We start from the raw sequence: 23,917 nt of genomic DNA, 5'->3' as shown, positions 1-23,917 counted from the left end.
TTATTAGTATGAAGTGACATTCATGGATGTTATTTAAGGACTAAAGTTAAAATTTAAATTAATTTCAGTTATTCATACAGTTGCATTGTAATAATGTAATTGTGCAAATATAAAATTTTATTGTTTTTTTTTTTTCTCAACAAGTTATTACAGTTTGTAATTAAATACAAAAAAATATATTTTAAAAAATTAACTCAAGATTTTGCAATACAGTTACATTTTTCTTTTTAATTAAACAACTCAACAATATTATACTTTTGAAATTTGGAAAAATAAAAAAAGGAATAAGTTTTTTCTACAAAAAAGCAAAATATACTAAATAAGAAATTTATATTTTCTGAAAAAGATGGCTGGACCTTAAAAATAAATTGTATAAAAAAAAATTGTAACTTTAGAACTGTAAGTGTTTGAGAATTTTTTGAAAATATTTAGAAGTGAAAAATTAAATTAATAATGCAAATACAAAAAATATGTGTTCCATAAAGACAACGTAAATTTAAATTTGTTAAAAAAAATATTGTTTTTTTCTTCCTTTCTATTTTTGTTTTGTAAAATTAAAATTAAAAGAAAAAAAAACTGATATATTTAGGTGTTTCAAAAATTGAAAAATTTCTAAAATATTTCCAGAAATTAATTGTATTTTTCTTTTTTTTTTTTGCATTAAAATAAAAAATTTTGATCAAACCTATTTTGGAGGAAAAAAAAATAAAATAAAAGAAGTTAAAAATATTTTTATCCAATGTTAGGTTAAAAATTTATTATCGTAAATTAATTGTCGTAAATTTAAAACAAAAAAAAAATTAATAAAAAAAATATTAAAAAAAAAAAAATAAAAAAAAAATGTTATATATTATTGTATAATAATTAAAAAATAATTTAAAAGAAATAAAATTTACATTAGGTTACTGATAAATTTTTATGTGTTTTTATTAATCATATAACTTCTATTTAAATGAAATTAGTAATGGTAATGAATTTAATTACATGACTGCAATGGTTAACTTTTTTTTAAATTGAATTTAAAAAAGCGGCTCCTTCGTTGAAGCAGAATTTTAGATTAACAAAAAATTTACTTTATAATTAGTAAATAATGATGTCTTTGCAGTGGAATGATATGCTAAGTAACAAATTTTTCAAAATTAAGTTTTTTACACCAATATTAATTTCAAACGGTCTTCTTTTTGTGGTATAGATTTCAGCGCTTTACGTGTTGTAGTTTATGTAATAGGTGTTATTGAAATAGGTTAATTGCTACGTCGAGGTAGAAAAGAAGTGCTTTCTTAGAATGTTCATAATAATAATGTTATATAATAATATATAAATTATATATTAATTAATTATATATTAATTATATATTAATTAAACACATTAAATAATTATCAGTTGGAATTATTTCACAGTATTATTTCAAATTCGTTTATAATTTTGTCAAACACAAGCATGCTAACTGGTTTCTTAGAATGTTTCTATTAAAAAAACTGATATAATAATGAAACACGAATATGCTAAGTACATCAGTTGGTATCAGCAATTTTAACACTGTTAGCCATTTTATGCTATTAACACTTTTACCTTTTGTGCAAAAACTCAAATTTTATTAAAAAAAAACTTATTTGAAAACAAAAACTAATTTAAGTGCTTAATTAGAAAACACAGAATAAAAATTAAATTTATACATATTTATACATATCATATTACAATTAGATTTGCATAACTGTTAAAAAAATTCTATAAAACAAAATAAACAATTTTTCAGAATAAGAATAATTTTTCCAAATAAAGAAACTTCTTTCTTTATTTACACTTATCAAAGGTGATTGGGTATGTGTGAAATTTGAAGTAAAGATTTCATATAACATTTTAATGGCTATAACAATTAGATCAATCTAACAACACTTTATATAAAGAAGATATAATACAAAAAAATATCGCGCGCATAATTTAAAAATACGTATGTACATATGTGTCTGTTTCATAACATTTGCATTGGATATTCGCTTAACTTAAAAATGTAAAAAGGGTATAATATTTATGCAAAAAAATAAAAATTGCTTAGGTATTTATACATAACAATAAATTAAGCTTTAACATTTTTAAATAATTTTTATATTTCGTTTTGTTCTCTTGATAATAAGCTTAAAATTAACATATGTATGTATAAAAATATCAGATTCATTATATACATATATATATATATATATTTTTTTTTGTGTAAAAATATTCATTATTGAACTAATGTTATAAAATATAGCATTTAATATTCTAAAATATTTGATTTCTATAAATATTACTTAACTTTACATAGGTAAATATGATTCGAATATAACTTTTTAGAAAAATACAAAATATGTATGTATGATTGAATATTAGGCAATTGATTTTGTACAATAATTAATTTTTAATCTTAATCAAATTATATTAAATGACTTTAGGATAATGTCAATGATTTCATTAATATCTTGGTTTTCATTCAATATTTCTAAATCCCAATTAGTATAATCATCTAAATCACATTCTGATTGCACATTATCAACACCATCTTCAAATATCCATCCTCTATTTACACGTTCATTATTCGAACATGAGATTCTAATTGTTTTTGTTTTATTTGGAAATGTCTCTTGAAAAAATTTTATATCTGTTTTTCTTCTAATATCACTAACAATTATTATTTCCCTATTTGCTGAAATAATTCATAAAATTAGAATAAAAAACCAATTTTTTTTTATTTTAAAAATATAAATAAGTTACCTTTGCTGATAGCTTCTCTGCAAAAGAAGCCATAATCTTTTGATCTGATTTCATCACTCCATTTGATCATGTCTTTGCGATAAATTTCTTTATAAGGTCCATCACTTAATAATTCTTTTAAATTCAAATTTAATTTTTCAGCCCATGCAGATTTAATCGGTTCTGAGATTCGTATTATTTGGCTTTCTATCGACCCAAGTCTAAAAATACATATGAGTTAACTTACAATAAAAATCTGATTTGAATTCTTAAACTTTTTATGTAAATTTTCTGAAATATAATCCTTTCCAGTTTTTCTTTTTCCACTAAATAATATTATAAATTGAATTTTTTCCATTTCTATAAGCGAGAAGTAGAGAAACGGTTAGAAAGTTACTTTTACTAATGTGAATTTTCGAAGTTACTTTTGTGAATATCAGTAAATTTTGAAAATAAAACAATTATTTTTATATTTTCTATATTTCAATTTTTCTGAAACCTTAGTTTTGAATAATTTTTAATAAATCTTTCTGTAATAAATCGATTTGCAAAAAATAAAAAATTGTACTTATTTACTAAACCTGTCACAATAAAAATTAAAAATAACAAAAATATAAAAGAGAAATTATGCTCATGTTTACATGTAATGTCAAACTGTTATCAAATAATTATTTGACATAGGTTTACATAATAAAAATGGTTTTTCGTAAAGCGTTTACAAAATTATATGTGCAATTATTAAGTCAAAATTATTAAGTAAAATTATGAATTGGTTTCGCTGAAAATCGAATAAAATATTTATACAGATACAAGTCAAATCTTAAGATAAAATATTCTGTCATTTTATCTCTATTTGTTATTTTTAAATTTAACTGAAAACAGATTTGAACGGATTTCTTTCATAGGCGTTCCCTTTTTTGTAGGAAATAAATACAGACTTAATTGCTTAGGCCTTAGTGTATACTCACTTCATGCACACATATACGTACGTTTTACATAAAAACAAGAAATTCTGTATCTTCATGCTGACATTTATGTGGAGTTTGTAAAATCTCTAAATGCAATTGTCGCTTAATTTAAAATTTTTTGATAACTATCCATTGTCATACCTAGTTCAAAATTAGCATAAAATTATGCAAAATAGAAAATGGACGATTGCACAACACCGGGTTATGCAAAAAAGGTAGGTGGTATAAACGGGCATATGTATCTCGTTTTCTTATAAGGGAGTTGTATTTACAATATGAAGTCATAACTTTCAAATAGCCATGCAAATAGCTATAATGTCATATTGAGTTTTAAATGCAAATGAAAAATATTTTTATTTATTTTCCTTTGGTAAAGTACTCGGTATTTAAAAGAAAGTTAAGTTAATTCAGTAAATTTATTTGCATTTTGCTTATAGTCCATATGTTTGTAAGGCTATAAATCATAGGAAAAGAAGTTTGAACAAATTTCGTTTTAATAAATCAAATTTAAAAAAAAAAATTTAATGGGAGAATGTTTGCTAATATGTAATTCCAAGAAGAAATTATTCAATTTACAAGTTCCATTTACATTCCAGTTATAATTCAGAAATTCTTTATGTTGATTGGGTAAATTTTTAAACTTCAAAAATTTCTATTAGTTTGTCGATTTATTTCCAACAAAAAATGATTACAGGGTTCCAACACATAACCATGTTGTCATTTTTAAGTATATTTGGCTAGACGTGGATTCATCTATTTCTTTTACTCTAATACATTATATGAATGCTGTCAAATTTTTAATATGTTTTATCTTTATCCCCCCTTCAAAGTTTTTAAACAATTAGAAAAGGAAAAAAGGTAAAGCGAAAAAGAAATTTTGAATGTCAATTTCTTCATATTTGATATTTCGTGCGTGATCATTGTGGATTGTTCGCAGTGTAGTGAATAAAATTATAATTTATAAAAAATTTGTTTAATTTTTTAATAAATTTAGTATATAAGTAAATAATCAAAAATGGGAAGTAAGTTACAACAAATTTTACATATTTAGTGATATGGTTTATAAGAAATTATATTCTAATTTCGGTGGAAAAATCAATCACCGGATCCGTTTTTTTTTTTAATTGCTTACGTATACAAATTAAGGATTGAGGCATATTTTAAATGAAATAACTCATTAAATTATTTACAGTATTTAAAAAGATATTTAAAAAATTTTAATTAGATTTAAAATATTTGGTGCCGTAATTTAAATGTGAACTTTTTAATTTATCATTTCAGTTAAATTCCTTGAAGTAATAAAACCATTTTGCAGCATATTACCTGAAATTGCTAAACCTGAAAGAAAGGTGAGTTGAAAAGGGTATAAATGTGAGATATTGATAAGTATGTGTATATTTAAGTCAAATAATATAATTTTGGTGTTAGACATTTGGTAATTAAACTAATTAACTTTGCTTTTTTTTTTTTAAAATATGACAATTTGTTGAATTTATTTAAACCTGAGATCCCTATAATGGTTTAAATTTATTTTTTAGAAACAATACTAAAAATTTAGAGTTATATATTAAGTAAGCTTTGTTGCGTAAATTTAAGTTTGGTTTTTTAAAGATTTCTTTAAAAAAAACTATATAAAATACAAGAATATTTAAAAATGTCAATCTTAAAAATTTATTTTAATTCCAATAAGAGAATATTTTGAGTATTCCTACAAAGGTAACAACTAAACTTCTTTTGTTTTTACGTTCAGGTACAGTAGAATTAAGTCTTGTTGTGATATGATGATACTACTACACATCATCAATTTTAGTATTGCCGTGTTTTAACCTTCTAAAAAAGGTTGAGTTAAAGCTAAGCTTTAATATTTTTTAAATAAAAACGAACAAGTGATCTTAAAACCTACATAATTTTTTTTCATAAATTCACTTATTTTTAAGATAATTTTAAACAAAAAACAATTGAAATTGGTTGTTGTTATTTAACAGGCAATAAAAATGTGGTGGGTACTTGTAATAATTTGAAAGTAAAGTGAAAGTTTAACCTAGTTTAAAAATTGCCAAAATTTTGTGTGAAGAAAACAATTGAATTCATAAATGACACAATAAGAAATAAATTATTAAAGCACAAGTAAATGTCCGAATTTTTTTAAAATATATTCAACAGCATTATTTTATTAAATTTTTTGAAAAAAAACCTAGGTCTTACATATGCGTTGTTCGATTCTCTTTTACCTGTACGCTGTTAACATGATTATGTAAATATTTGTTTTGTTTTTACTTTAATATGATCTGGACAGAAAAAATCGCCACATGTTAAAAATTAAAACAAAAAGTAATTTTAGATTGTCGATTACAATAAAAGCTTTTGATACTCTTGCAAAAGTAACTTATCAGTACAGAACATAACACTTGATAGGTATCTATCGTGTGTCCGAAATTTTACTTTTTCAAATATGTATTAAAGTATGAATAGGTAGGTAGCTTTAGCTATTCACTATCTGGTTTTTTAAGTGTTTTTTTTTTCGTTAAATTTATCATTAGAAATATTTAAACTTATGACTTTTTTGTATGCTATATTTCAGATTCAATTTCGGGAAAAAGTGCTATGGACTGCAATAACACTTTTCATTTTCCTTGTATGTTGCCAAATTCCACTTTTTGGTATTATGAGCTCAGACTCAGCTGATCCATTCTATTGGATTCGTGTTATTTTAGCGTCTAATCGTGGTACACTTATGGAATTAGGTATTTCTCCAATAGTAACTTCAGGTTTAATAATGCAACTGTTGGCTGGTGCAAAAATTATTGAAGTTGGTGATACACCGAAAGATCGCGCATTATTTAATGGTGCACAAAAACTTTTCGGTATGGTAATCACAATTGGACAAGCAATCGTATATGTTATGACTGGAATGTATGGTGATCCAGCAGAAATTGGAGCTGGTGTTTGCTTATTGATCATTATTCAATTATTTGCTGCCGGTTTAATTGTTTTACTTTTGGATGAATTATTACAGAAAGGTTATGGTTTAGGATCTGGAATTTCATTATTCATTGCTACAAATATTTGCGAAACAATCGTATGGAAAGCATTTTCACCAGCTACAGTAAATACAGGTCGTGGTACAGAATTTGAAGGCGCTGTAATTGCATTATTCCATTTAATGGCAACACGTAATGATAAAGTTCGTGCATTAAGAGAGGCTTTTTATAGACAAAATTTGCCAAATTTGATGAATTTATTGGCTACAGTTTTAGTTTTTGCTGTTGTTATATACTTCCAAGGTTTCCGTGTTGATTTGCCAATTAAATCAGCTCGTTACCGTGGGCAATACAGCAGCTACCCAATTAAATTATTCTATACATCAAATATTCCAATTATTTTACAATCAGCTTTAGTATCAAATTTATATGTTATATCACAAATGTTAGCTGTTAAATTTCACGGAAATGTTTTAATCAATTTATTGGGTGTATGGGCTGATGTTGGAGGAGGTGGTCCGGCCCGTTCATATCCTATTGGTGGCTTATGTTATTACCTATCTCCACCTGAGAGTGTTGGGCATATATTACAAGATCCAATTCATGCTCTTTTGTATATTGTCTTTATGTTAGGTTCATGTGCATTCTTCTCGAAAACATGGATTGATGTATCTGGAAGCTCAGCTAAAGATGTAAGAACTAAAAAGTTTTCATTTACGTTCAATTTTCTGAAAGAAAATATTTTCTTATAATTTTTAGGTTGCTAAACAATTAAAAGAACAACATATGGTTATGAGAGGACATCGTGAAAATTCAATGATTCATGAACTTAACAGATATATTCCGACAGCAGCTGCATTTGGTGGTCTTTGTATCGGTGCATTATCAGTTTTAGCTGATTTTATGGGTGCAATTGGCTCTGGTACTGGTATTTTATTAGCTGTTACAATTATTTATCAATACTTTGAGATTTTTGTTAAAGAGCAATCTGAATTGGGTGGTATGAGTACGTTATTGTTTTAAGTTAGATTGAAGAAGATTAAATAAAAACAATTTAGACGTAATAGTATATGTAATTTACATGATAAGATCGTTTTCTTTGTTTAGTTCTATTATAAATTTTGATGTCGAAAATGAAAACTCTAAAAATTTACTGGAAAAAAAAACATGAGGTTTGTTTTTAATTTTAAATTGAATTTGTTTTAGATACAAAAAATAAAAACGACTTCCACCCACTAACATTGTTTTATAAAAACTTTTTTATATATAAAATAGTAAAAACAATATTTAAGAAAATTTCCTATCGAGAACTTCACTGTAAATTTATGCATTTGAAAACGAATTAGTTTTTTTTGTAATTTATTTTTTCATGTAATGAAAAATCATCAAAATATTGATTTAAAAACAATCTTAAAAAAAACTAAAATTTTGCTTTTGGAAAGAAATATCAATTAAAAAAAATAATTACATATGTCTTTTTTAAATCATTAAGACCTCAAATTGCGGGTTTTTTTTAATACTAATTAAAAATAGGAAGAACAAAAATAAAAAGAAAAAAAAAACAAAAAAAAATTAATAAATGTTAACATTTAAGTAAAAAAAAACAAAAAATTAAAAAAATCCTTTAAAAACATTTTTATTTAAAATCTTTGTATTTTACAAAGACACGAGAGACTTTAATTTAATTTAAAAAAAATGAAATATATTTTTTTTTTATTTACTTATATTTCAAATATATTGTGAAAAAATGAGATATTTGTGCAAAAAAATAAATGATTGATTACTTTAATAGTTAATTTATACATAAAAGAGGAAAAAATAAAAAAAAAAACGTATAAAAAAAGAAAACTTGAATATTTTCAATAAAAATAAAAAAGTTTGTTTTACCTTTCAATGTTTTTCTATAAAATAATTTTATTTTCTATAAAATAAGTTCCTGTGTTTTATTATGCATATTTAAAATTTAAAGGGCGTCCGAATTCATTAGGCTCAAGAAGCAAAAGTGCAATTAGTTTCTTATTCTACTTTTGATTGCTGAATCATTATGTTTTTTTTTCAGTTCTAATATTTAATTCAGTTTTAACATGTTACCAAATTTAGAGTTCTTGCGATTATTATATGCTGCAAGAATTGTCGAGGAAAAGATTATTTTACAAAAGATTATTTAAAATTTATAAAAGTTTTTTTTTCAAGTTTAATAAAGTTTTAAACAACTTTCTTACGCCAGGCAGAGCCTACTGTAGTTATAATTTATTACTAAGTTTGTAGACTGTTTCACAATTGAAAACTTCATGAACTGGCAAACAAACTGCTTGACAATTTATGCAGTTTAAAAACTTCGAACCGGCTGTAAGTTTAGCATCAAATTAAAAAAAAAGTTTTCCAGAGCTTGGACTATACATATATGTTCCTGTTTTAATATATATGTTAAATTGATCAAATTTTACTTTAAAATTGTTTTCAATTAACTCCAATTCGATGCTTATGCGTTATTCAATTTTTTTTTAATAATTCTGTAATAAATTATCTACTCAAATACTAGAAAAAATATTTAAGTTTAACAATGATTAATTGATTTGTTTTTTTGGTCCTTATTACGAAAAAACATTTAGCAATTTAGGAAATGAGGATTTTCGAAAAACGGAATACATACATTGGGTATGTTTTATTTTTAATGAAACAATTTTATTATTGCATAAATTTGGGAGAAAATTGGTAGCAAAAAAATTAAAGAAAATATATAGTTGAAGTAGATATAATAGGGGTTTTATAAAGTACAATAATATGTAGTCATTGAGTAAGGTAGAGTACACATACTTGACATAATGGCTTATTTCCTTTTTATTTTCATAGCTTTTAGGTTCGAAGAATTCAAGTTCGATTGATATCTTTTAAGACAACTAATACAAAATTTATATTTCATTCAAGAAACAATACCCTTGATATCAAACACATCGGCCAAAGTTAAAAGTGATTATGAAGTTTCTGTTAGGTAACAATAGTTTCCTTTGCAACAGTAAATTTTATTTACTTCCAAATAGCTATTATGAATTATTATAATATAAATTTACGGGTAGGCTAACATACAAGCAAACAGAAAGAATTATGAATGTTGTTGGTCAGGTAAAACTTATATAAGAAATTCCATTATAAACGATTATTGTCTGATATTTTTAAGTTTTTATAATACAGTAAACAAGTGAGTACAAATACAGACTTGTATTTAATTTAAAATTGCTCTAGAGTGGGCTTTTTTTGCTAGGTTTGGTTTATAAAATTTAAAATGGTTGCTGTAACAAAAACAATTTTTAAGATTTTAATTTTAAAATTTTATTTTGCTAATTCTTTCAATATATTTTAAGGTGCATACTTATTTATTATAATTATATATTATATAAATGTTTTATATCTACATATATTATGTATACATGTATGTGAATATATATATTTCATTATATTTATATATTTTTTTCTGTACATTTGCAAATTGTTTTTTTTTTCAATAAAATTTAATTATTATTTTTTAATTTTTTTTTAATATAATTACACGAATTTTTATTTTAAAATGTACATTTTTTTTTCATTTTTAATTTTTTTTTATTAAATCATCACTGGTAGCTGATTATAATTAATTATGTTATATATATAATTATACAAAAATAAAATAATATAAAATAATTAAAATATTTCATTCATAATTATTATTTAATTAGTTAAATTAATTAATTAAATATAATATTATGAGTATTTAAATTAAATAATGAAAATAAAACAAAACATAAAAAACTATTTATAATATTTAATTTTTTTTTTCTTTTCTTATTTAAAGAGTTATTTTTGTAATACAAAAATATTTTTTATGAGAAATAAAAATTATTTATTTAATTCTGCGCTTTTGCGTTTTTATAAATAAGTTTTGTACCTATAAGCCGAAAACGTCTTAACTACTAAATTTAAATTATTTGCAAATTGGAAAATAATTTTTTTTTTAATTTAAAATGTAGCTCATCACATTTGAAGATAGAAAATCTATTTTACTAGTTTTATATTGAATTGCAATAGTAAACAATTTTCCAAAAATTTTCTTTTTTATAACAGTTATATGTATGTAAAATCGAAAAGATTAAAATTTTAAATGAATTACTCTCAGAGAAAATAAATTAAGGCGATTTTTATTTTTGTTATAAACAATTCCGAAAATATTAGTGCGAGAAGATGGTAAATATTGATGTTACCATCTTCTCACGCTAATATTCAACACGATTTAGATTTAAAGCGACATAAGAAGTTTTGGCTTGTAGGCACAGAAATTATAGTATGTGCATTTATTTTTAAATTTCAAAAAATATTTTTTATTAAATAAAATTCCACAGGTTTAATTTTGTTTTATAAATATTGGTAAATTCTTAAACGTCAAATTTTACAAAATCTGAGTTGTCTGAGTTTACGGATATTCTACTACGTTTTTACTCTCAGTCAAAGTTTAAATTCTTAAACGTTTAAAAAAAGTCAATTAATCGTCAAAATTGTAGATTTTTTTTCTTACATGCAGACAGTCTGACGTAGTAATTCAGTAAATAAATTTGATGTGTTGAGTGACTATCATTACGTTAAAAATAATATAAAAAATATTTTTATTGTTAATTTTTAATATGTAAGTATAAAATTATTTTAAATCTAAAAAAAATTTTTTTTTTGTTTTGACGTTTACGGATGATCAAAATTCAAAGTCAATTACGGGTAAAAAGTTTACTAGATTTCTGTCCGTAAAAGTTTTAGTTTCAGACAGTTTGCAGACTAAAATCAAAATTTTGACGTTAAAGAATTTGCGGTATATCTTTTTGTTTTTTGATGAATTAAATTACTAAATAATTTTCTTACATATAATTTTTTGTTTGTATTTATTTTTTCTTTTTTACAATTTTGATTTATTAAAATTTTATAGAATATTATTTTTTTTTTCGTTTTTGTTAATTTAAATATGTTTTTTTTTTGTTTGATTTTCTTTAATTTTATATAATTTGTACAATCAATATTAATTATTAAATTTAAAAATTTCTCTAAATTCTATAATAATTTTATTATTTTAGACTATTTAATTTAAGTCTTTTATTTTTTTTTCTAATTAATTAATTTTAATTAATTGATTAATTGAGTTAATTAATTTTTATAATATTAAATTATATTTTTAATTTTCTTTTTTAGTGCGCTTTATATAATTTGATTTTTTTTTTGTTTTTGTATTTATATAATAATTTTTATAATTAAACAATTTGTTTCTTAATTAAAAATAAATTACAAAAAAAAAAATAATTATAAATTAATTTTTTTTTTATTTAAATAAAATATTGTTTTTGTTTTTTATTTTTTAATTAAATTTTTATATAATATTTATTATGTATACAATATATGTATGTAAATTTATGTACATAATATTTATGTTATTAAAATTATTTTTTAAAATAATTAAAATAGTGAAAGAAAATATAATATACGCATGTATTATATGATACTTGATGTTTATTTACTAATACATACACACAAAATTATATATCGTTGGCAAAACTGTAATATCACGTAAGTGCAAATATTTCCAAAAATATTTTAGTTATTTTCTTTTTAGGAAATCTCAAATACTATATCTTTTAAATTTATGAAAATATGAAAATTATTTAAAGAACATGCGTGGCTTCAATAATGCGCTTACGACGTAAATTTTACAAAGTATCAAATTCCAAAAATTTTAGTAAAAGCTCTGACATTGTATTGCTCTGACTTTTCCTGAATGCGTTTTATACGTAGTGGAGACGTAAAATAAAAGTAAATCGGATATCGAAAAAATCGAGCGCGCTTTTCTTATACCTGGTCATATAAATGTTGCCAGAAACAACCGATAAAATAAACTTGCATATATTTTCAGCAATAAAGTTCTCGTTATCAAGTTTTTTTCCTAAAATGCAGCATAAAAATTCTATGTTTTTAATGATGTAGTAACGTTTTATAAAAATGAACATTTGCACAGAACTTTAAATTGAAATTTTCAAATAAATGTCAAAGTTGTATTGATATTGTAAAAATTGTATTCCAAAATGTACGAAAAGCTTTTGTAGTTTTTTTTACAATATAAAGGTATTGAAAGCTCTGAGACGGTACCACAACCGTATTAATACCGTACTTAAATCTTTTTTAAAGCGTTATTGAAGTCACGGCATGTAATTACTTATTAGTTTTTACCCTTCCATAAATTTAAAAGATGGGCTGTTTGAAATTTCCTATAAACAGAAAATTGGTAAAGCACTTTTGGAAATGTTTGCATTTACGTCGTATCACAGTTTTGCCGACGATATATAATATTTAAATTACAATACACTGGAAAAGTATAAAATTATTTAGATAATTTAATATACTTTTAAATTTTATAAAGTATTTTAATTGTATTTTGTAACAATGATTACATAATGTATAGAACTATGCATTATGTAATCATTGTTACAAAACAGTAAATAAAATGAAAAATGAAAGAAAGTGATATACAAAAACTACCCCTCACCAAAGAAAACAAGTGAGTTATAGACAGTATAGCTGTATGTTATTCTTTTTACTAAATTTATTTTCACATATAAAATTACAATGCACAATGGCGACTATTTTTGAAAGATCAATTAAAAATTGGCGCAATTGGCACAAAAAATGAATGAAGGTTCACAAAAATGTGAATGATAAACACAATGACGATAGGATCCTAAGAGTTAAGAGCTTTTCTTTTTAAGTATTACTTTAATATTAGACAGGTGTAACTAAAATGTATTATTAAATAGGAGTTTTGCCCAGCTCGTGTTGCATCTGTCTTTTTTTCACAACTTTTCCTTCGACATATTTGTATATATACTCCATAAATTGAAATACAAATTTAATTTTTAAAATCCTTTATCATAAGCACTGTCTCATAATAAGCTTTCTACAGAAAGATCTTTTAGATTCCTTTAAATTCTGTATTATAGATGGACCCTGACAAATAAAAATGGTTTAATGGAAGTTTCGGTATATTTTTAAATAGTGTTTTAGATTGCTATTTACAGGGGCGTACATTTTTTTATTGTTATAATTGTTATAATTTCAAATAGACTTTATTTTACGAACGTGATGATAAACAGTAGGATTTATTACTTTTTTTAATAGAGTTTCTGAATTTAAAAAAGTTGAAAATGAACCTAGAAAAAGAGTCGCCTTTGGCCCGGTTTAAAGACATTCATTTACAAAATTTGTATGTATGTATGTATATGTAAATAAATACAAATACGTTATGTATGTATCTATTATAGATTTTCCGTGTTCACGTACATTTGTTTCTATCGAAAGCTTGGCTTAAAAAATAATAAATTTAATTTGGAAGTTTATATAAATTATGAAATTTTTTTTTGCTTTTTCTCTTTTTTTTTGCAGATTTCTATTGCTTAAATGAAAAAATAAAGTTTTCATAAAAATCCCATATCCAAGGCTGTATAGAGATTTCTAATATCACTATGACTTGATATTCGCCAAAATGGAAAATTTAATGATTTTGCAGCAGCCTCTTCTTCTTGTCCATCACCGATAACAACATACGTACTTTTACGACCAAATCTTGTCACTATTCTTTCGAAACATGATTCTTGACCTGTTGAAAACATAAAAGGAGTAAGAAAATTTTAGAGCTTTAAAAATTTATTATTGAATTTTTTTTCCCAGATTCTAAAATTTAGAAAAAAAAGAAAAAGAATCTTACCAGTTTTATGTGCACTATAAATATTTTCTATTGCAAATATTTGTCCAAGTCCGAATAATAAAACTTTTGCTAAAGCTGGTGCTAATTGCGTTGTTGTTACTAAAACATTGACACAATTTTCACGTTGTGCAATCATATTTAAACATTTTGTTGCTAATGTTGCCCAATTATCGGTAACATTTTCCATTTCTGCTCTAACTTGAAGCCATTGATCACGTTTTGGTTGCCCTAATAATCCTCCAACACTGTAAAATAAAATTAATAATTTGAAATATTAAAAATCAGATATAAAAACCGGAATATATGTAAATTTTCAAAAAAATGCATAAATCTAATGCTAAAAATTGATCTGCTTTTAAAATGGCTAACTTACTTATTTTTATACATGTTAAATGTTTCTTTAATTTTTCTATAACGAAATGCCAATTTTCTCATCCAATCAACTCCACCTCTTACACCAGTAGGTAAACATAAACTTGGTGGGGCACCTTGTGGTGTTCCGGAATGAAAACCATCTGTTGCAAAATTGTAATTTGTTAAATCTTGTCCATTGTCATCCGATGACACATCATCGATATGAACTTGATCACAGTCTTCGATTTCATTGAAAAAGAAATGCGTATCAGCCAAATTAAATATTAATTCTTCCATACGGAAAGCTATTTGTAGCGTATGACTTGGTTCTTTATTATAAAGTCTTGCGTGGGACCCAGATAATAATGTGTGAAATATAATTATGGTTTCATCTAAATCCCATATAAATACACGTTCTGGTGGTTTAATTGTATCTGTTAAACCTACAACATTATTACCACTTTCTGATGTATTACTTCTTGTGGGACTTGGATGAGCATGTCTTCTACCGCGAGCTCTACCATTTTTACCAGTTGGTGTCGTTTTACTCGCAGCCAATAATGGATTACCCAAAACATTAGTACCGCTGATTGCATTTGGTGAAATTTGTAATGGTGAATTTGGTGAATGACTATGATGTAAAATTGGTGTTGTTGAATTTGTTGTTCCAACTGTTCCACCACTATGATCTGATGGACTCTCTGATAATCCAAGAGATGATCCTGTTAAAGTTCCGGATGTAACATGAAAACCATGTGTACCAGCAGCTGCTCCCAATGCTACAGCCGAACCTGGCGATGCTACATATGGTGAATAATTAGGTGAACCATAATAATTACTATATTGATCATTATAATATCCTGTATAATCGGCTTGTTGGCCAGTTCCAAATTGTCCAAAATTATTATAACCATATGTTGAGTATAATTGCGAGGAATTGTTATTATTAGCAACAGCAGCAGCTGCCGCTGAATAACTAGATGATAAATAGGCGTTTGGTGATGGAATTTTAGATGTTGTCCGCGTTGAATACGGTGAGCCATATGATGGATAAAATGATGGTGTGTATTGTTGCATACTATTATAATAACTATAATAATCTTGTTTATGATCATAAGCACTAGCCGTTAAATTTGCACTTTGATGTAATGTTGATGTTGGTGAATTTAATCCACTGCTACCAACACCAATACCACTACTATTGCCAGTTAATGAACCACTTAAACTACTACTAACATTATTTCCTGTATTTACAACTGCTGATGATGATTGAACTCCACCAACACCGATACCAGCTGCTGCGGCTACTGCTGCTGCTGCAGCTAATGAAGATGATGTTACAGGTGATCCAGTATTATCAATACCTAATCCTGATGTTGTATTTGGATTTGTGCAATACAATGATGTGTCTAAATGTGAATGTAAATGATGATGATGATGATGATTACTTGATGATGCTGCAGCTAATAAACCAGCTGATGAATTTGGTGATAAATTACTTATATGCTGTGAAATACCACTAATTGCTGATGAATCTAAATCTGGACTACGATTTTCAGATTTTACAGCTGTTGCAATTACATTCGATGAATCACTACCGGTAAGCCAATGTGACATACCAAGTTCAGAATGTTGATGAACAGATGATGATGATGTTCTAACTGCTAGTGAGTTATTAATATTTCGGGAAATTGATCCTGTTTTCATTTATTTTTTTAAGAAAGAAATCAGATATTAATAAGAGAAATAATTTAAATTTTTTTTATTTTTGCTTTAATTATTACCTGATGACGGTGTTCTCTGCAAACTCTGTCCTATTTGCTGTTGTTGTTGCTGCTGCTGATGTTGTTGACCTGTTGATGTTGTTAATAAACTAGTATCTGATGGCGAATGTAACAATTTTTGATTATTAGAGTTAAGATGTGAAAGACTACTACCAGCTGAAGATTGTTGTTGATGCTGGGAATAAGATGTTGGTGTTAAACCAATAGATGTTGATGTTGAGGATAAACTTAATGAATTATTATTACTACTATTATTACTAAAATTACTATTTGATAAATTCGATGGTATAACTAATGAACTACATTGGCTAGAATTTAAAATGTTTCCATTACTGTACCTGGAAAAAGAAGAAGAAAATCTATTAATTTAAGGATATTAATGGTTGTATACAAAAAAAGCAAAATATATCTGAAATACAGAGGCAAGGATAGTAAAAAAATTACAATTATTCATACAAGGTTTAATATTTTTCATTCCTCTATTTTGCAGCGGTTCTCCAGCACATTTCAAAATTAGAAAATTAGTTCATTAGTTTTTTTAATGCTTTTATCGATTTAAAGTAGAGAATATATTTATATAGCATTCAGTTGGCAAATGATTGTGATGATAATGATATTGATGATGATTTTAATGGGTTTTCCTTGGAACACTTGTTTTACACATGTGCCTAATTTAAGATTTATTTTTGTTTTTGTTGCCACTTTTATAAATTTCTGCAATTTAGTGTTTCTCATTTCTAATAGTTTAAAATTTTTGAAGTGGTTTTTATAATGTCCTTTTAGAAAAAAAAAATTTATTTTTTATTTTAATTTTGGTATTTTGATAATTTATTAGATTTTGTTTTTGTATATTTGCCATTTTTTTTGGAAATCTCATAAAAAATTTTAAATTTTCTATCGGAAATTGCTGTAAATGTGTTGTAAATTTTATCGAGAATAATTTTGAAATTTTTTATTATTTCAGCTTTTAAGGTATACTTATTTAAAATTAAAGGATTCCAATTATGTTGTAGGATTTTCCAGACAAGGAGTCTTTAAATTTTAAAATTCCCATATGAAAGATTGTATATGAACAAAACAAAAATAATTATTTTATTTTAGAAATTTTGAAATACAATGAGAATATTTTCGGAATCTGATTTTTTATACAATTAAGTATTATAATACACGATTACGATTTGAGGCTTAATAGCAGAAAGACTCAAAATTTAGCTCCTTTAATTGATTTGATTTTTAGCATCAACATTTGACATACTTTTATTTGTAGAATATCTTCGATGAAATCATTCGGCTTTGAAAGTAAATTGCATAAGAAAAATAATGTAATTGTGTTTTGAGAGGGAAGTTTGTCTGTTTTTTGAGAGCGACTATAGTTTGGGTCTAAAAACTAAATTAAGTATGGCATTTTTTGGGATATTTCATTATAAAATATCCAGAAAAAAAAAACACTATTTTATTTTACAAAGAAATATTTGTTTTTGATCAAAATTTTTGGTTTTTTATTCAAAAAATTTTGTTTTTTTATTCTCACATCTAACAGTACCTTCTTAACAATGTAATTGTGTTCACCATAGCTCTTTATCTGATTTTAATATTATTATTTTGTATTAATTTCGTCATTCCAATTAGGATTTCTTATTATTCAAACAAAGCCATAACATATAATATGCGAAATTTTAAATATTCAGCAGGTAAAACACTAGCGGATGTTGATTAGACATTTGCTTTTTTTTTCTAAACTATTCAAGACGACAATATCCGATTTCAATTTCAATATTATGTATTTTTTACTGACGTAATAGCATTAAATTACATTAAAACCTCCAATAACATAAAAAAATTTTATTCATATTCAAATTACATACATTAATCATTTTGTGTTCCTATTGATTAGCACGGCATTTAAGAATGATAAAGTTTAGTGTTAATCAATAAATGATTATTAAATTTGATGACGTATTAAAAGTGACTAAGAGTTTGGTATACCTGCGCAGGAAAATTGTAATCGAATATTTAATGACTACTTTTAAATTATGTCATAGTTTGTATTGTGTTCTAGAATATAGTGTGCTATCATATTTAAATTTTTACGATATCATAAATTAATTAAGTTTTGATTACATTTTTTTTTAAATTAATAAAAGTACTCATTTAATTTATTGGTTGTAATCAGTAGGTATTTTAATCGCGTCATTTCCCTGTCGCATCATCTTTTTTTTTTCAAATGGTTTATTAATTAGAATAAATTTTTACAAAATTTAAAAAAATAAAAAATTAATTTTAAAATCTCAAATAACTTCTTAATCAATTAGAGAAAAAAAATAATTAAATGAAATGAAATCATTTTCAGTATTTTGTTAATTTAAATTAAGCAGAAAGAAAAAATTAAATTCTTGGTAATTTAAATAAAATTTTTATAATAAAAAATTTGAAGTTTTTGTAACTCAGACTTTTTTCTTAATTAAGAATCATACAATCCTATAAAATTTATCTTTGATCTCAATTAATTGAACGGATATAAATTAAAAATTTTATTTTTCATATTATAATTTTTATAATGTAACTGATAACCATTTTTAAAATGAGTGTGGCAACATTGTAAAAAAGAGTCTGTTTGTTTGTGTAGCATATATTACTCTTACATATATAGGTAAGGTACTAATTATACAACATTTATGAATCATTATGACATCGGTCACATTTTTTATATCAAATTTATAATATTGTCTACATATATAATTATGCAAGGAGTATATGACTAATTGATTATAACAAAATTAAATACACGCTTTGTAAATTAATTAATTAATTTTTAAGATTTAATTCAATATTTTTGGGTATGGTTATGGAAAATGGCGATCAATTTTGTATAATAAATGTCCTTAGAGTACGATAAACACGTTTAAAGGTAAAAATGTTTAAAAGCTTATATTTCTTCAAGCAAAGAAGTTATCCAGATCAATCGAAGATCAAATTAAAGTTTAGAAAGATCATCTTGTTAGTTTCATTTGATAAAGGGGTATAGGTCTTTAAAATTTTTAACTTTAAACGTTCTTATCGTATTTTTCAAGAACACTTTGGTCAAAAGTGATAGAAAAAAAATTTCTTGTCATACCATAGGCTATGACGTTACGAAGTATGAAGTGGATCAAATGAAACTATACCTAATCGCTACAAAAGCCAAAATTTATATAGATATTGACAACTGTAAAACATTGTAAGTTTTTCTGTGTGTATAGAAATATTTTAATAATTCTACCTCGAACTAGAGAAATTAAACAAAAAACTGTTTATACTTTCCAAGTTTTTAGAAATAAAAAACCGTAGAGACTAAAATTATTGGAAAAATAGTTTGAGTGAAATTTTTATTAATTTCTAGAGAAAATTTATTTGTATTACCAAAATTTAACTCATAAAAGAGCAATACTACTTCATCATCTCTTCACTCTCTATCATGAACGCAAGGTAAATGTTTGTTTCGAGTGATTTATCAATGATTTCACTCAATTTTATCCTTAATTCACATATAATTTATAAATAAATAAAATATTTTTTTTTAATAATTAATTTGTTTTTTGGGAAATAGTTTGATTTTCAGAAAAGTTTTCTTAATTTTCGTCGAAAGTAACCATTGACGTCATGACAAGTGAACTGTGAAATAAAAAAGAGGACAGCTTTTCCAAAAAGAAACCAGATAAACGGCAATCCTATCAATGGGAAGAATTAATAAGAATATATTAATTTTGTTATATTTCGATACTATATTAGGTTTTATAACTTATTGTAACAATTAGAAAGAACTTATACGTATGTATGCCCGAAAATTAGAGTAAATTTGGCCGGAACTCAATTATGAACTTGTTGAATAAAAATCTGTTAAGCTTTTGATCATTCAATATAAATTAACCACCACATTATAGTAAAGGGATCATATCTTCAAATTAGAGAATTTAGTTGATTGCTTTTGGTAAAAGTTCAATAGTTCTAGCCAATCTTATGTATTTGTGTTGAACAGTGACATTTAACAAAAAAAAGTAAATTTCAAATAGTTTAAAAGAGATGAAAATATTCTGTTATTTGATATCCTATTAAATAAAATTACCATAATATTCTTGTGTGTATGTATACATATATATCATAAGTAATGAATGATAAATATCTACTTGATTTTTTATGTAGACATGATAATAATTGTATACATATATATATACATATATCCAAATATAAATGTATTATGTTAACTATCCATAACAATTTACATTTATATAATTAAGGTAGCACGTGCTTTGATAATAAAGATAACAAGCACATAACACGAAAATTTCTTTTTTTTTATAAAATATGTGTAACTACGAGTATAAGTATATTTGTACAGGAGCATGTATGTACAAGTAATTTTACAAAATAAATAAGTATATAAGTATATATATATGTATATATAGAAGTATATTGTTCAGAAGATCTCAAATTTCATATATGAAATGCCACAATTTCTCAAACTAACAATAGTTTATTAAATATTTCCTTAAAATATTTCCTTAAATTTATTAAGGAAATATTTTAAAAATTGGATAGTTTCTTTTAGTTCTGATGCATTTCTTTTCTGGGAATACGTTATATGTATAACACTTCAAAGTGTGATACTCTATACATTTTAAGTGTTCTACGATCTTAAATTGAATGCTATAAAAATGTATAACAATATATAGCTTAACGTTAATTTAGGGAGTTAGTTCTAACCTTAAAAAATGCATTTTCAAAAACATCCTCATATAACTCATATATAGACTGTCAGTTCTAAATTCTAATAACAAAATGTTTAAATGTCTTAGGAAAAGGGAAAACTTGAAAATCAAAATTTGTTATACTTGATATATTTTTATAAAACACTTGATCTATTATGGTTTTTATAATTCTTGCTGTATAACAGTTTGAAACAGGCTAACTTTTAAAAAAATACAATTTGTAAATTATTTTTAAGTATAACATGCTCAATTAAAATGGAGACTTGTAACATACTCAAAAACATTTTTGTATAGAATTTAATCCTTGTTTTTATGATTTTTTTTAGTGAATAATTATTACGAGTATTAAAGAAAATTTACTTAATAAAAATTTTTAACGCAATGATAATGTTCAATTAAATTTAAGAAATCTGACTTTTATGGTAATGAAGATGGTGTTTTTTCTTTTGTATTCTAATTAAAAAATTGCAATTTTGCACAACAACATCGTGTAACAAACATATTGAGTAAAAACATGGAATACATTACATGTGCGGAAATGAGAATATAATTTTATAAAATAAATAGGCTAATTGTGTAGATTATACTTTAAATTAAATTTAATATCAAAAATTTTTATACAAAATTGGGTATTAAGGATTAAACAGGAAGACTAGTGATATTGTATAGTTTCTTCGGCTTAGTGTGTATGTTTAAGTGGGGCTGTATATAAAATTCAGTATTACTCAATAACATAAAAAAACTTAGTAAAAGCACTAGCAGAATAATATGATATTGAGATTATGACCTACAACAAAATCCATACTATACCTAATAAAAAATTAAACACAAATTAAATGCTATATACATTTTTTGGAACTTTGTTCAAACGACTTTATTAATTTTATTCAAATAGCTGTTATACTTGTTATCATAATATAATAAATTTGGTCTATGTACCCTTACAAAAATTTTAATTTTGTTGTAATGTGGTTTTTCAGGCGAGTGGTAAAAATTCCCTGGACAGATCGAGTGCGGAGGTTCCTACTAAAGTCAACAAACAAAGAGAACTACTTGTGTCAATTAAAAAAGGCAAAACTACTTATTTTGGTCATATTATTAGAGGACGAAAATACGAACTTTTGGAATTAATTATTTAGGGTAAAATAGAAGGAAAAAGAGATGTGGGGCGGAAACAAAGTATGTCGTGGTTACGAAATATCAGGAATTGGACTAATGCAATATCCATAGGTCAATTGGTCCATGCAGCATCTAGCCGTGAATAATATTCTACAGTCATTGCCAGCATTCGTTGATACACGCTCACATTCAGCAGTGGATATGCAACAAAAGTAGAAGAAGTATTAACGAAATGTTGTAAATTTAAATTAAATTTTGTATGTAAAATTTTTGCAATATTTATATTTTAAAGTGTAAAATTGCAAATAACTTTTATAACTCAATCTTGCATCTTGCAATTTTATCTCACCCTTTATTAACTTTTGAATTAGAATTGTACTAGAACTTATTTTTTCAATTGGATTGTTGTATTTTTTCTCCAATTATCGACTGAATGCTTTATCTTCAACAACAAAGTGAATTAATTTTGTATACATAATACAAAATTAATAAAGAGATAATAACTCTTCTTATTTACATAATAAAGAGATACTCAATACGAAATTATTCTTCTCACCCGAAAATTACGGTATACAAATATATAATAGTTAAGTTCACTTTTCCGCACTTATACGAGTATAAAATAGCCAAATACACCATCAGGCTCTTAATGAGTGTAGAATTTAATATCACGTAACAAATGCGGTGTTTTGTTTACACAAATGCTTTGATTACGCAAATTTTTTTGATATTGAGAAGGCTTGAACTACCCCGAATCAGTTTGAAGTATTAAATTTTTTTTTAATTTAACTATAATAATAATTTAATTATTTATCTTACAAATTGTAAATTTATAAGTTTATTATTAAAATAGTAAAAGTTTAATTTAGCCATCAAACAAATTGTGTAAATTCACCCTTAGAGTAGGAGGCGAAAATATTCTAATTTTAATTCAAAATTATTATTTGAAATTACTTTTAAAATATAAAACATTTAATACACAAACCCTTATACGAGTATTACTTTGCTGGTTAGTAATAAAATAACATATGCAGATTGCAGGTTATAAGCCAATAAAAAATAAGGATTTCATTAATACTATGAAATCGGGCATTGGTTTGCAAAATTTTTAAATATTTTTTTTTTGCAAATTTACAATTGCGTATTTATTTATTTTTTGACAGTCAAAGCACCATAAGAAAATTGTTTTGCTTCGAAAAAAATTCTAATTTTTAAAAAATTGCTTAGGAAACCTGAAAAGAAATTTCCCATTAAAAATTTTGTATAGCTGTTACAAGAAATATTCTAATATTTTTTAATTTTCCAAAAAAAAAGTGCCAGATGTTTAATTTTTCATGAATAAGAACTTTGAAAAGAAAAATAAAATATTTATGTATATTGAATTTTCTTTTGATGGTTTTTCGAGAACTTGTAAGTATAAAAAATTGAATTTGTTGAGACTATGCGTGAGTGTATCTTTTTCTTACTAGTT

The 23,917-nt window shown here is 24.4% G+C and overlaps 3 protein-coding genes across 6 annotated transcripts in view; 1 reads left to right on the top strand and 2 right to left on the bottom strand.

Moving 5' to 3' along the window:
* Positions 1-2,296: 2,296 nt before the first annotated feature.
* Positions 2,297-3,241, bottom strand: LOC129606116 (phosphomevalonate kinase). 2 transcript variants are annotated; one of them, XM_055516229.1, is made up of 4 exons: positions 3,156-3,229; positions 3,006-3,090; positions 2,752-2,951; positions 2,297-2,683 (listed from the first exon to the last, which is right to left on the bottom strand). In XM_055516229.1, the coding sequence occupies exons 2-4, from the start codon at positions 3,086-3,088 to the stop codon at positions 2,409-2,411; spliced, it is 558 nt and encodes a 185-aa protein (XP_055372204.1). In that variant the 5' UTR covers positions 3,089-3,090; positions 3,156-3,229; the 3' UTR covers positions 2,297-2,408. The 2 variants fall into 2 exon arrangements, with proteins under 2 accessions (XP_055372204.1, XP_055372203.1); XM_055516228.1 differs by having other exon boundaries at positions 3,006-3,241.
* A 1,322-nt stretch (positions 3,242-4,563) lies between these two features.
* On the top strand, positions 4,564-8,488 carry LOC129606060 (protein transport protein Sec61 subunit alpha). The gene is made up of 4 exons (XM_055516123.1): positions 4,564-4,720; positions 4,980-5,047; positions 6,280-7,371; positions 7,439-8,488. The coding sequence occupies exons 1-4, from the start codon at positions 4,714-4,716 to the stop codon at positions 7,700-7,702; spliced, it is 1,431 nt and encodes a 476-aa protein (XP_055372098.1). The 5' UTR covers positions 4,564-4,713; the 3' UTR covers positions 7,703-8,488.
* A 5,635-nt stretch (positions 8,489-14,123) lies between these two features.
* Positions 14,124-23,917, bottom strand: part of LOC129606072 (developmental protein eyes absent) — a 98,029-nt gene continuing 88,235 nt past the window's right edge. For all 3 annotated transcript variants that reach the window (XM_055516161.1, XM_055516160.1, XM_055516159.1), the window contains 4 exons: positions 16,583-16,920; positions 14,818-16,495; positions 14,445-14,689; positions 14,124-14,336 (listed from right to left, as the gene is read on the bottom strand). In XM_055516161.1, the coding sequence (XP_055372136.1) occupies positions 14,155-14,336; positions 14,445-14,689; positions 14,818-16,495; positions 16,583-16,920 (2,443 nt within the window). In that variant the 3' untranslated portion in view covers positions 14,124-14,154. The remainder of the gene's footprint in view (positions 14,337-14,444; positions 14,690-14,817; positions 16,496-16,582; positions 16,921-23,917) is intronic.

The sequence above is a fragment of the Condylostylus longicornis genome, unplaced genomic scaffold (assembly GCF_029603195.1).
Source record: "Condylostylus longicornis isolate FDR11 unplaced genomic scaffold, ASM2960319v2 ptg000017l, whole genome shotgun sequence".
Lineage (NCBI taxonomy): Eukaryota > Metazoa > Arthropoda > Insecta > Diptera > Dolichopodidae > Condylostylus > Condylostylus longicornis.
The sequence above is the reverse complement of the archived record's forward strand: the minus strand, read 5'-3'. Positions and strand labels throughout refer to the sequence as shown.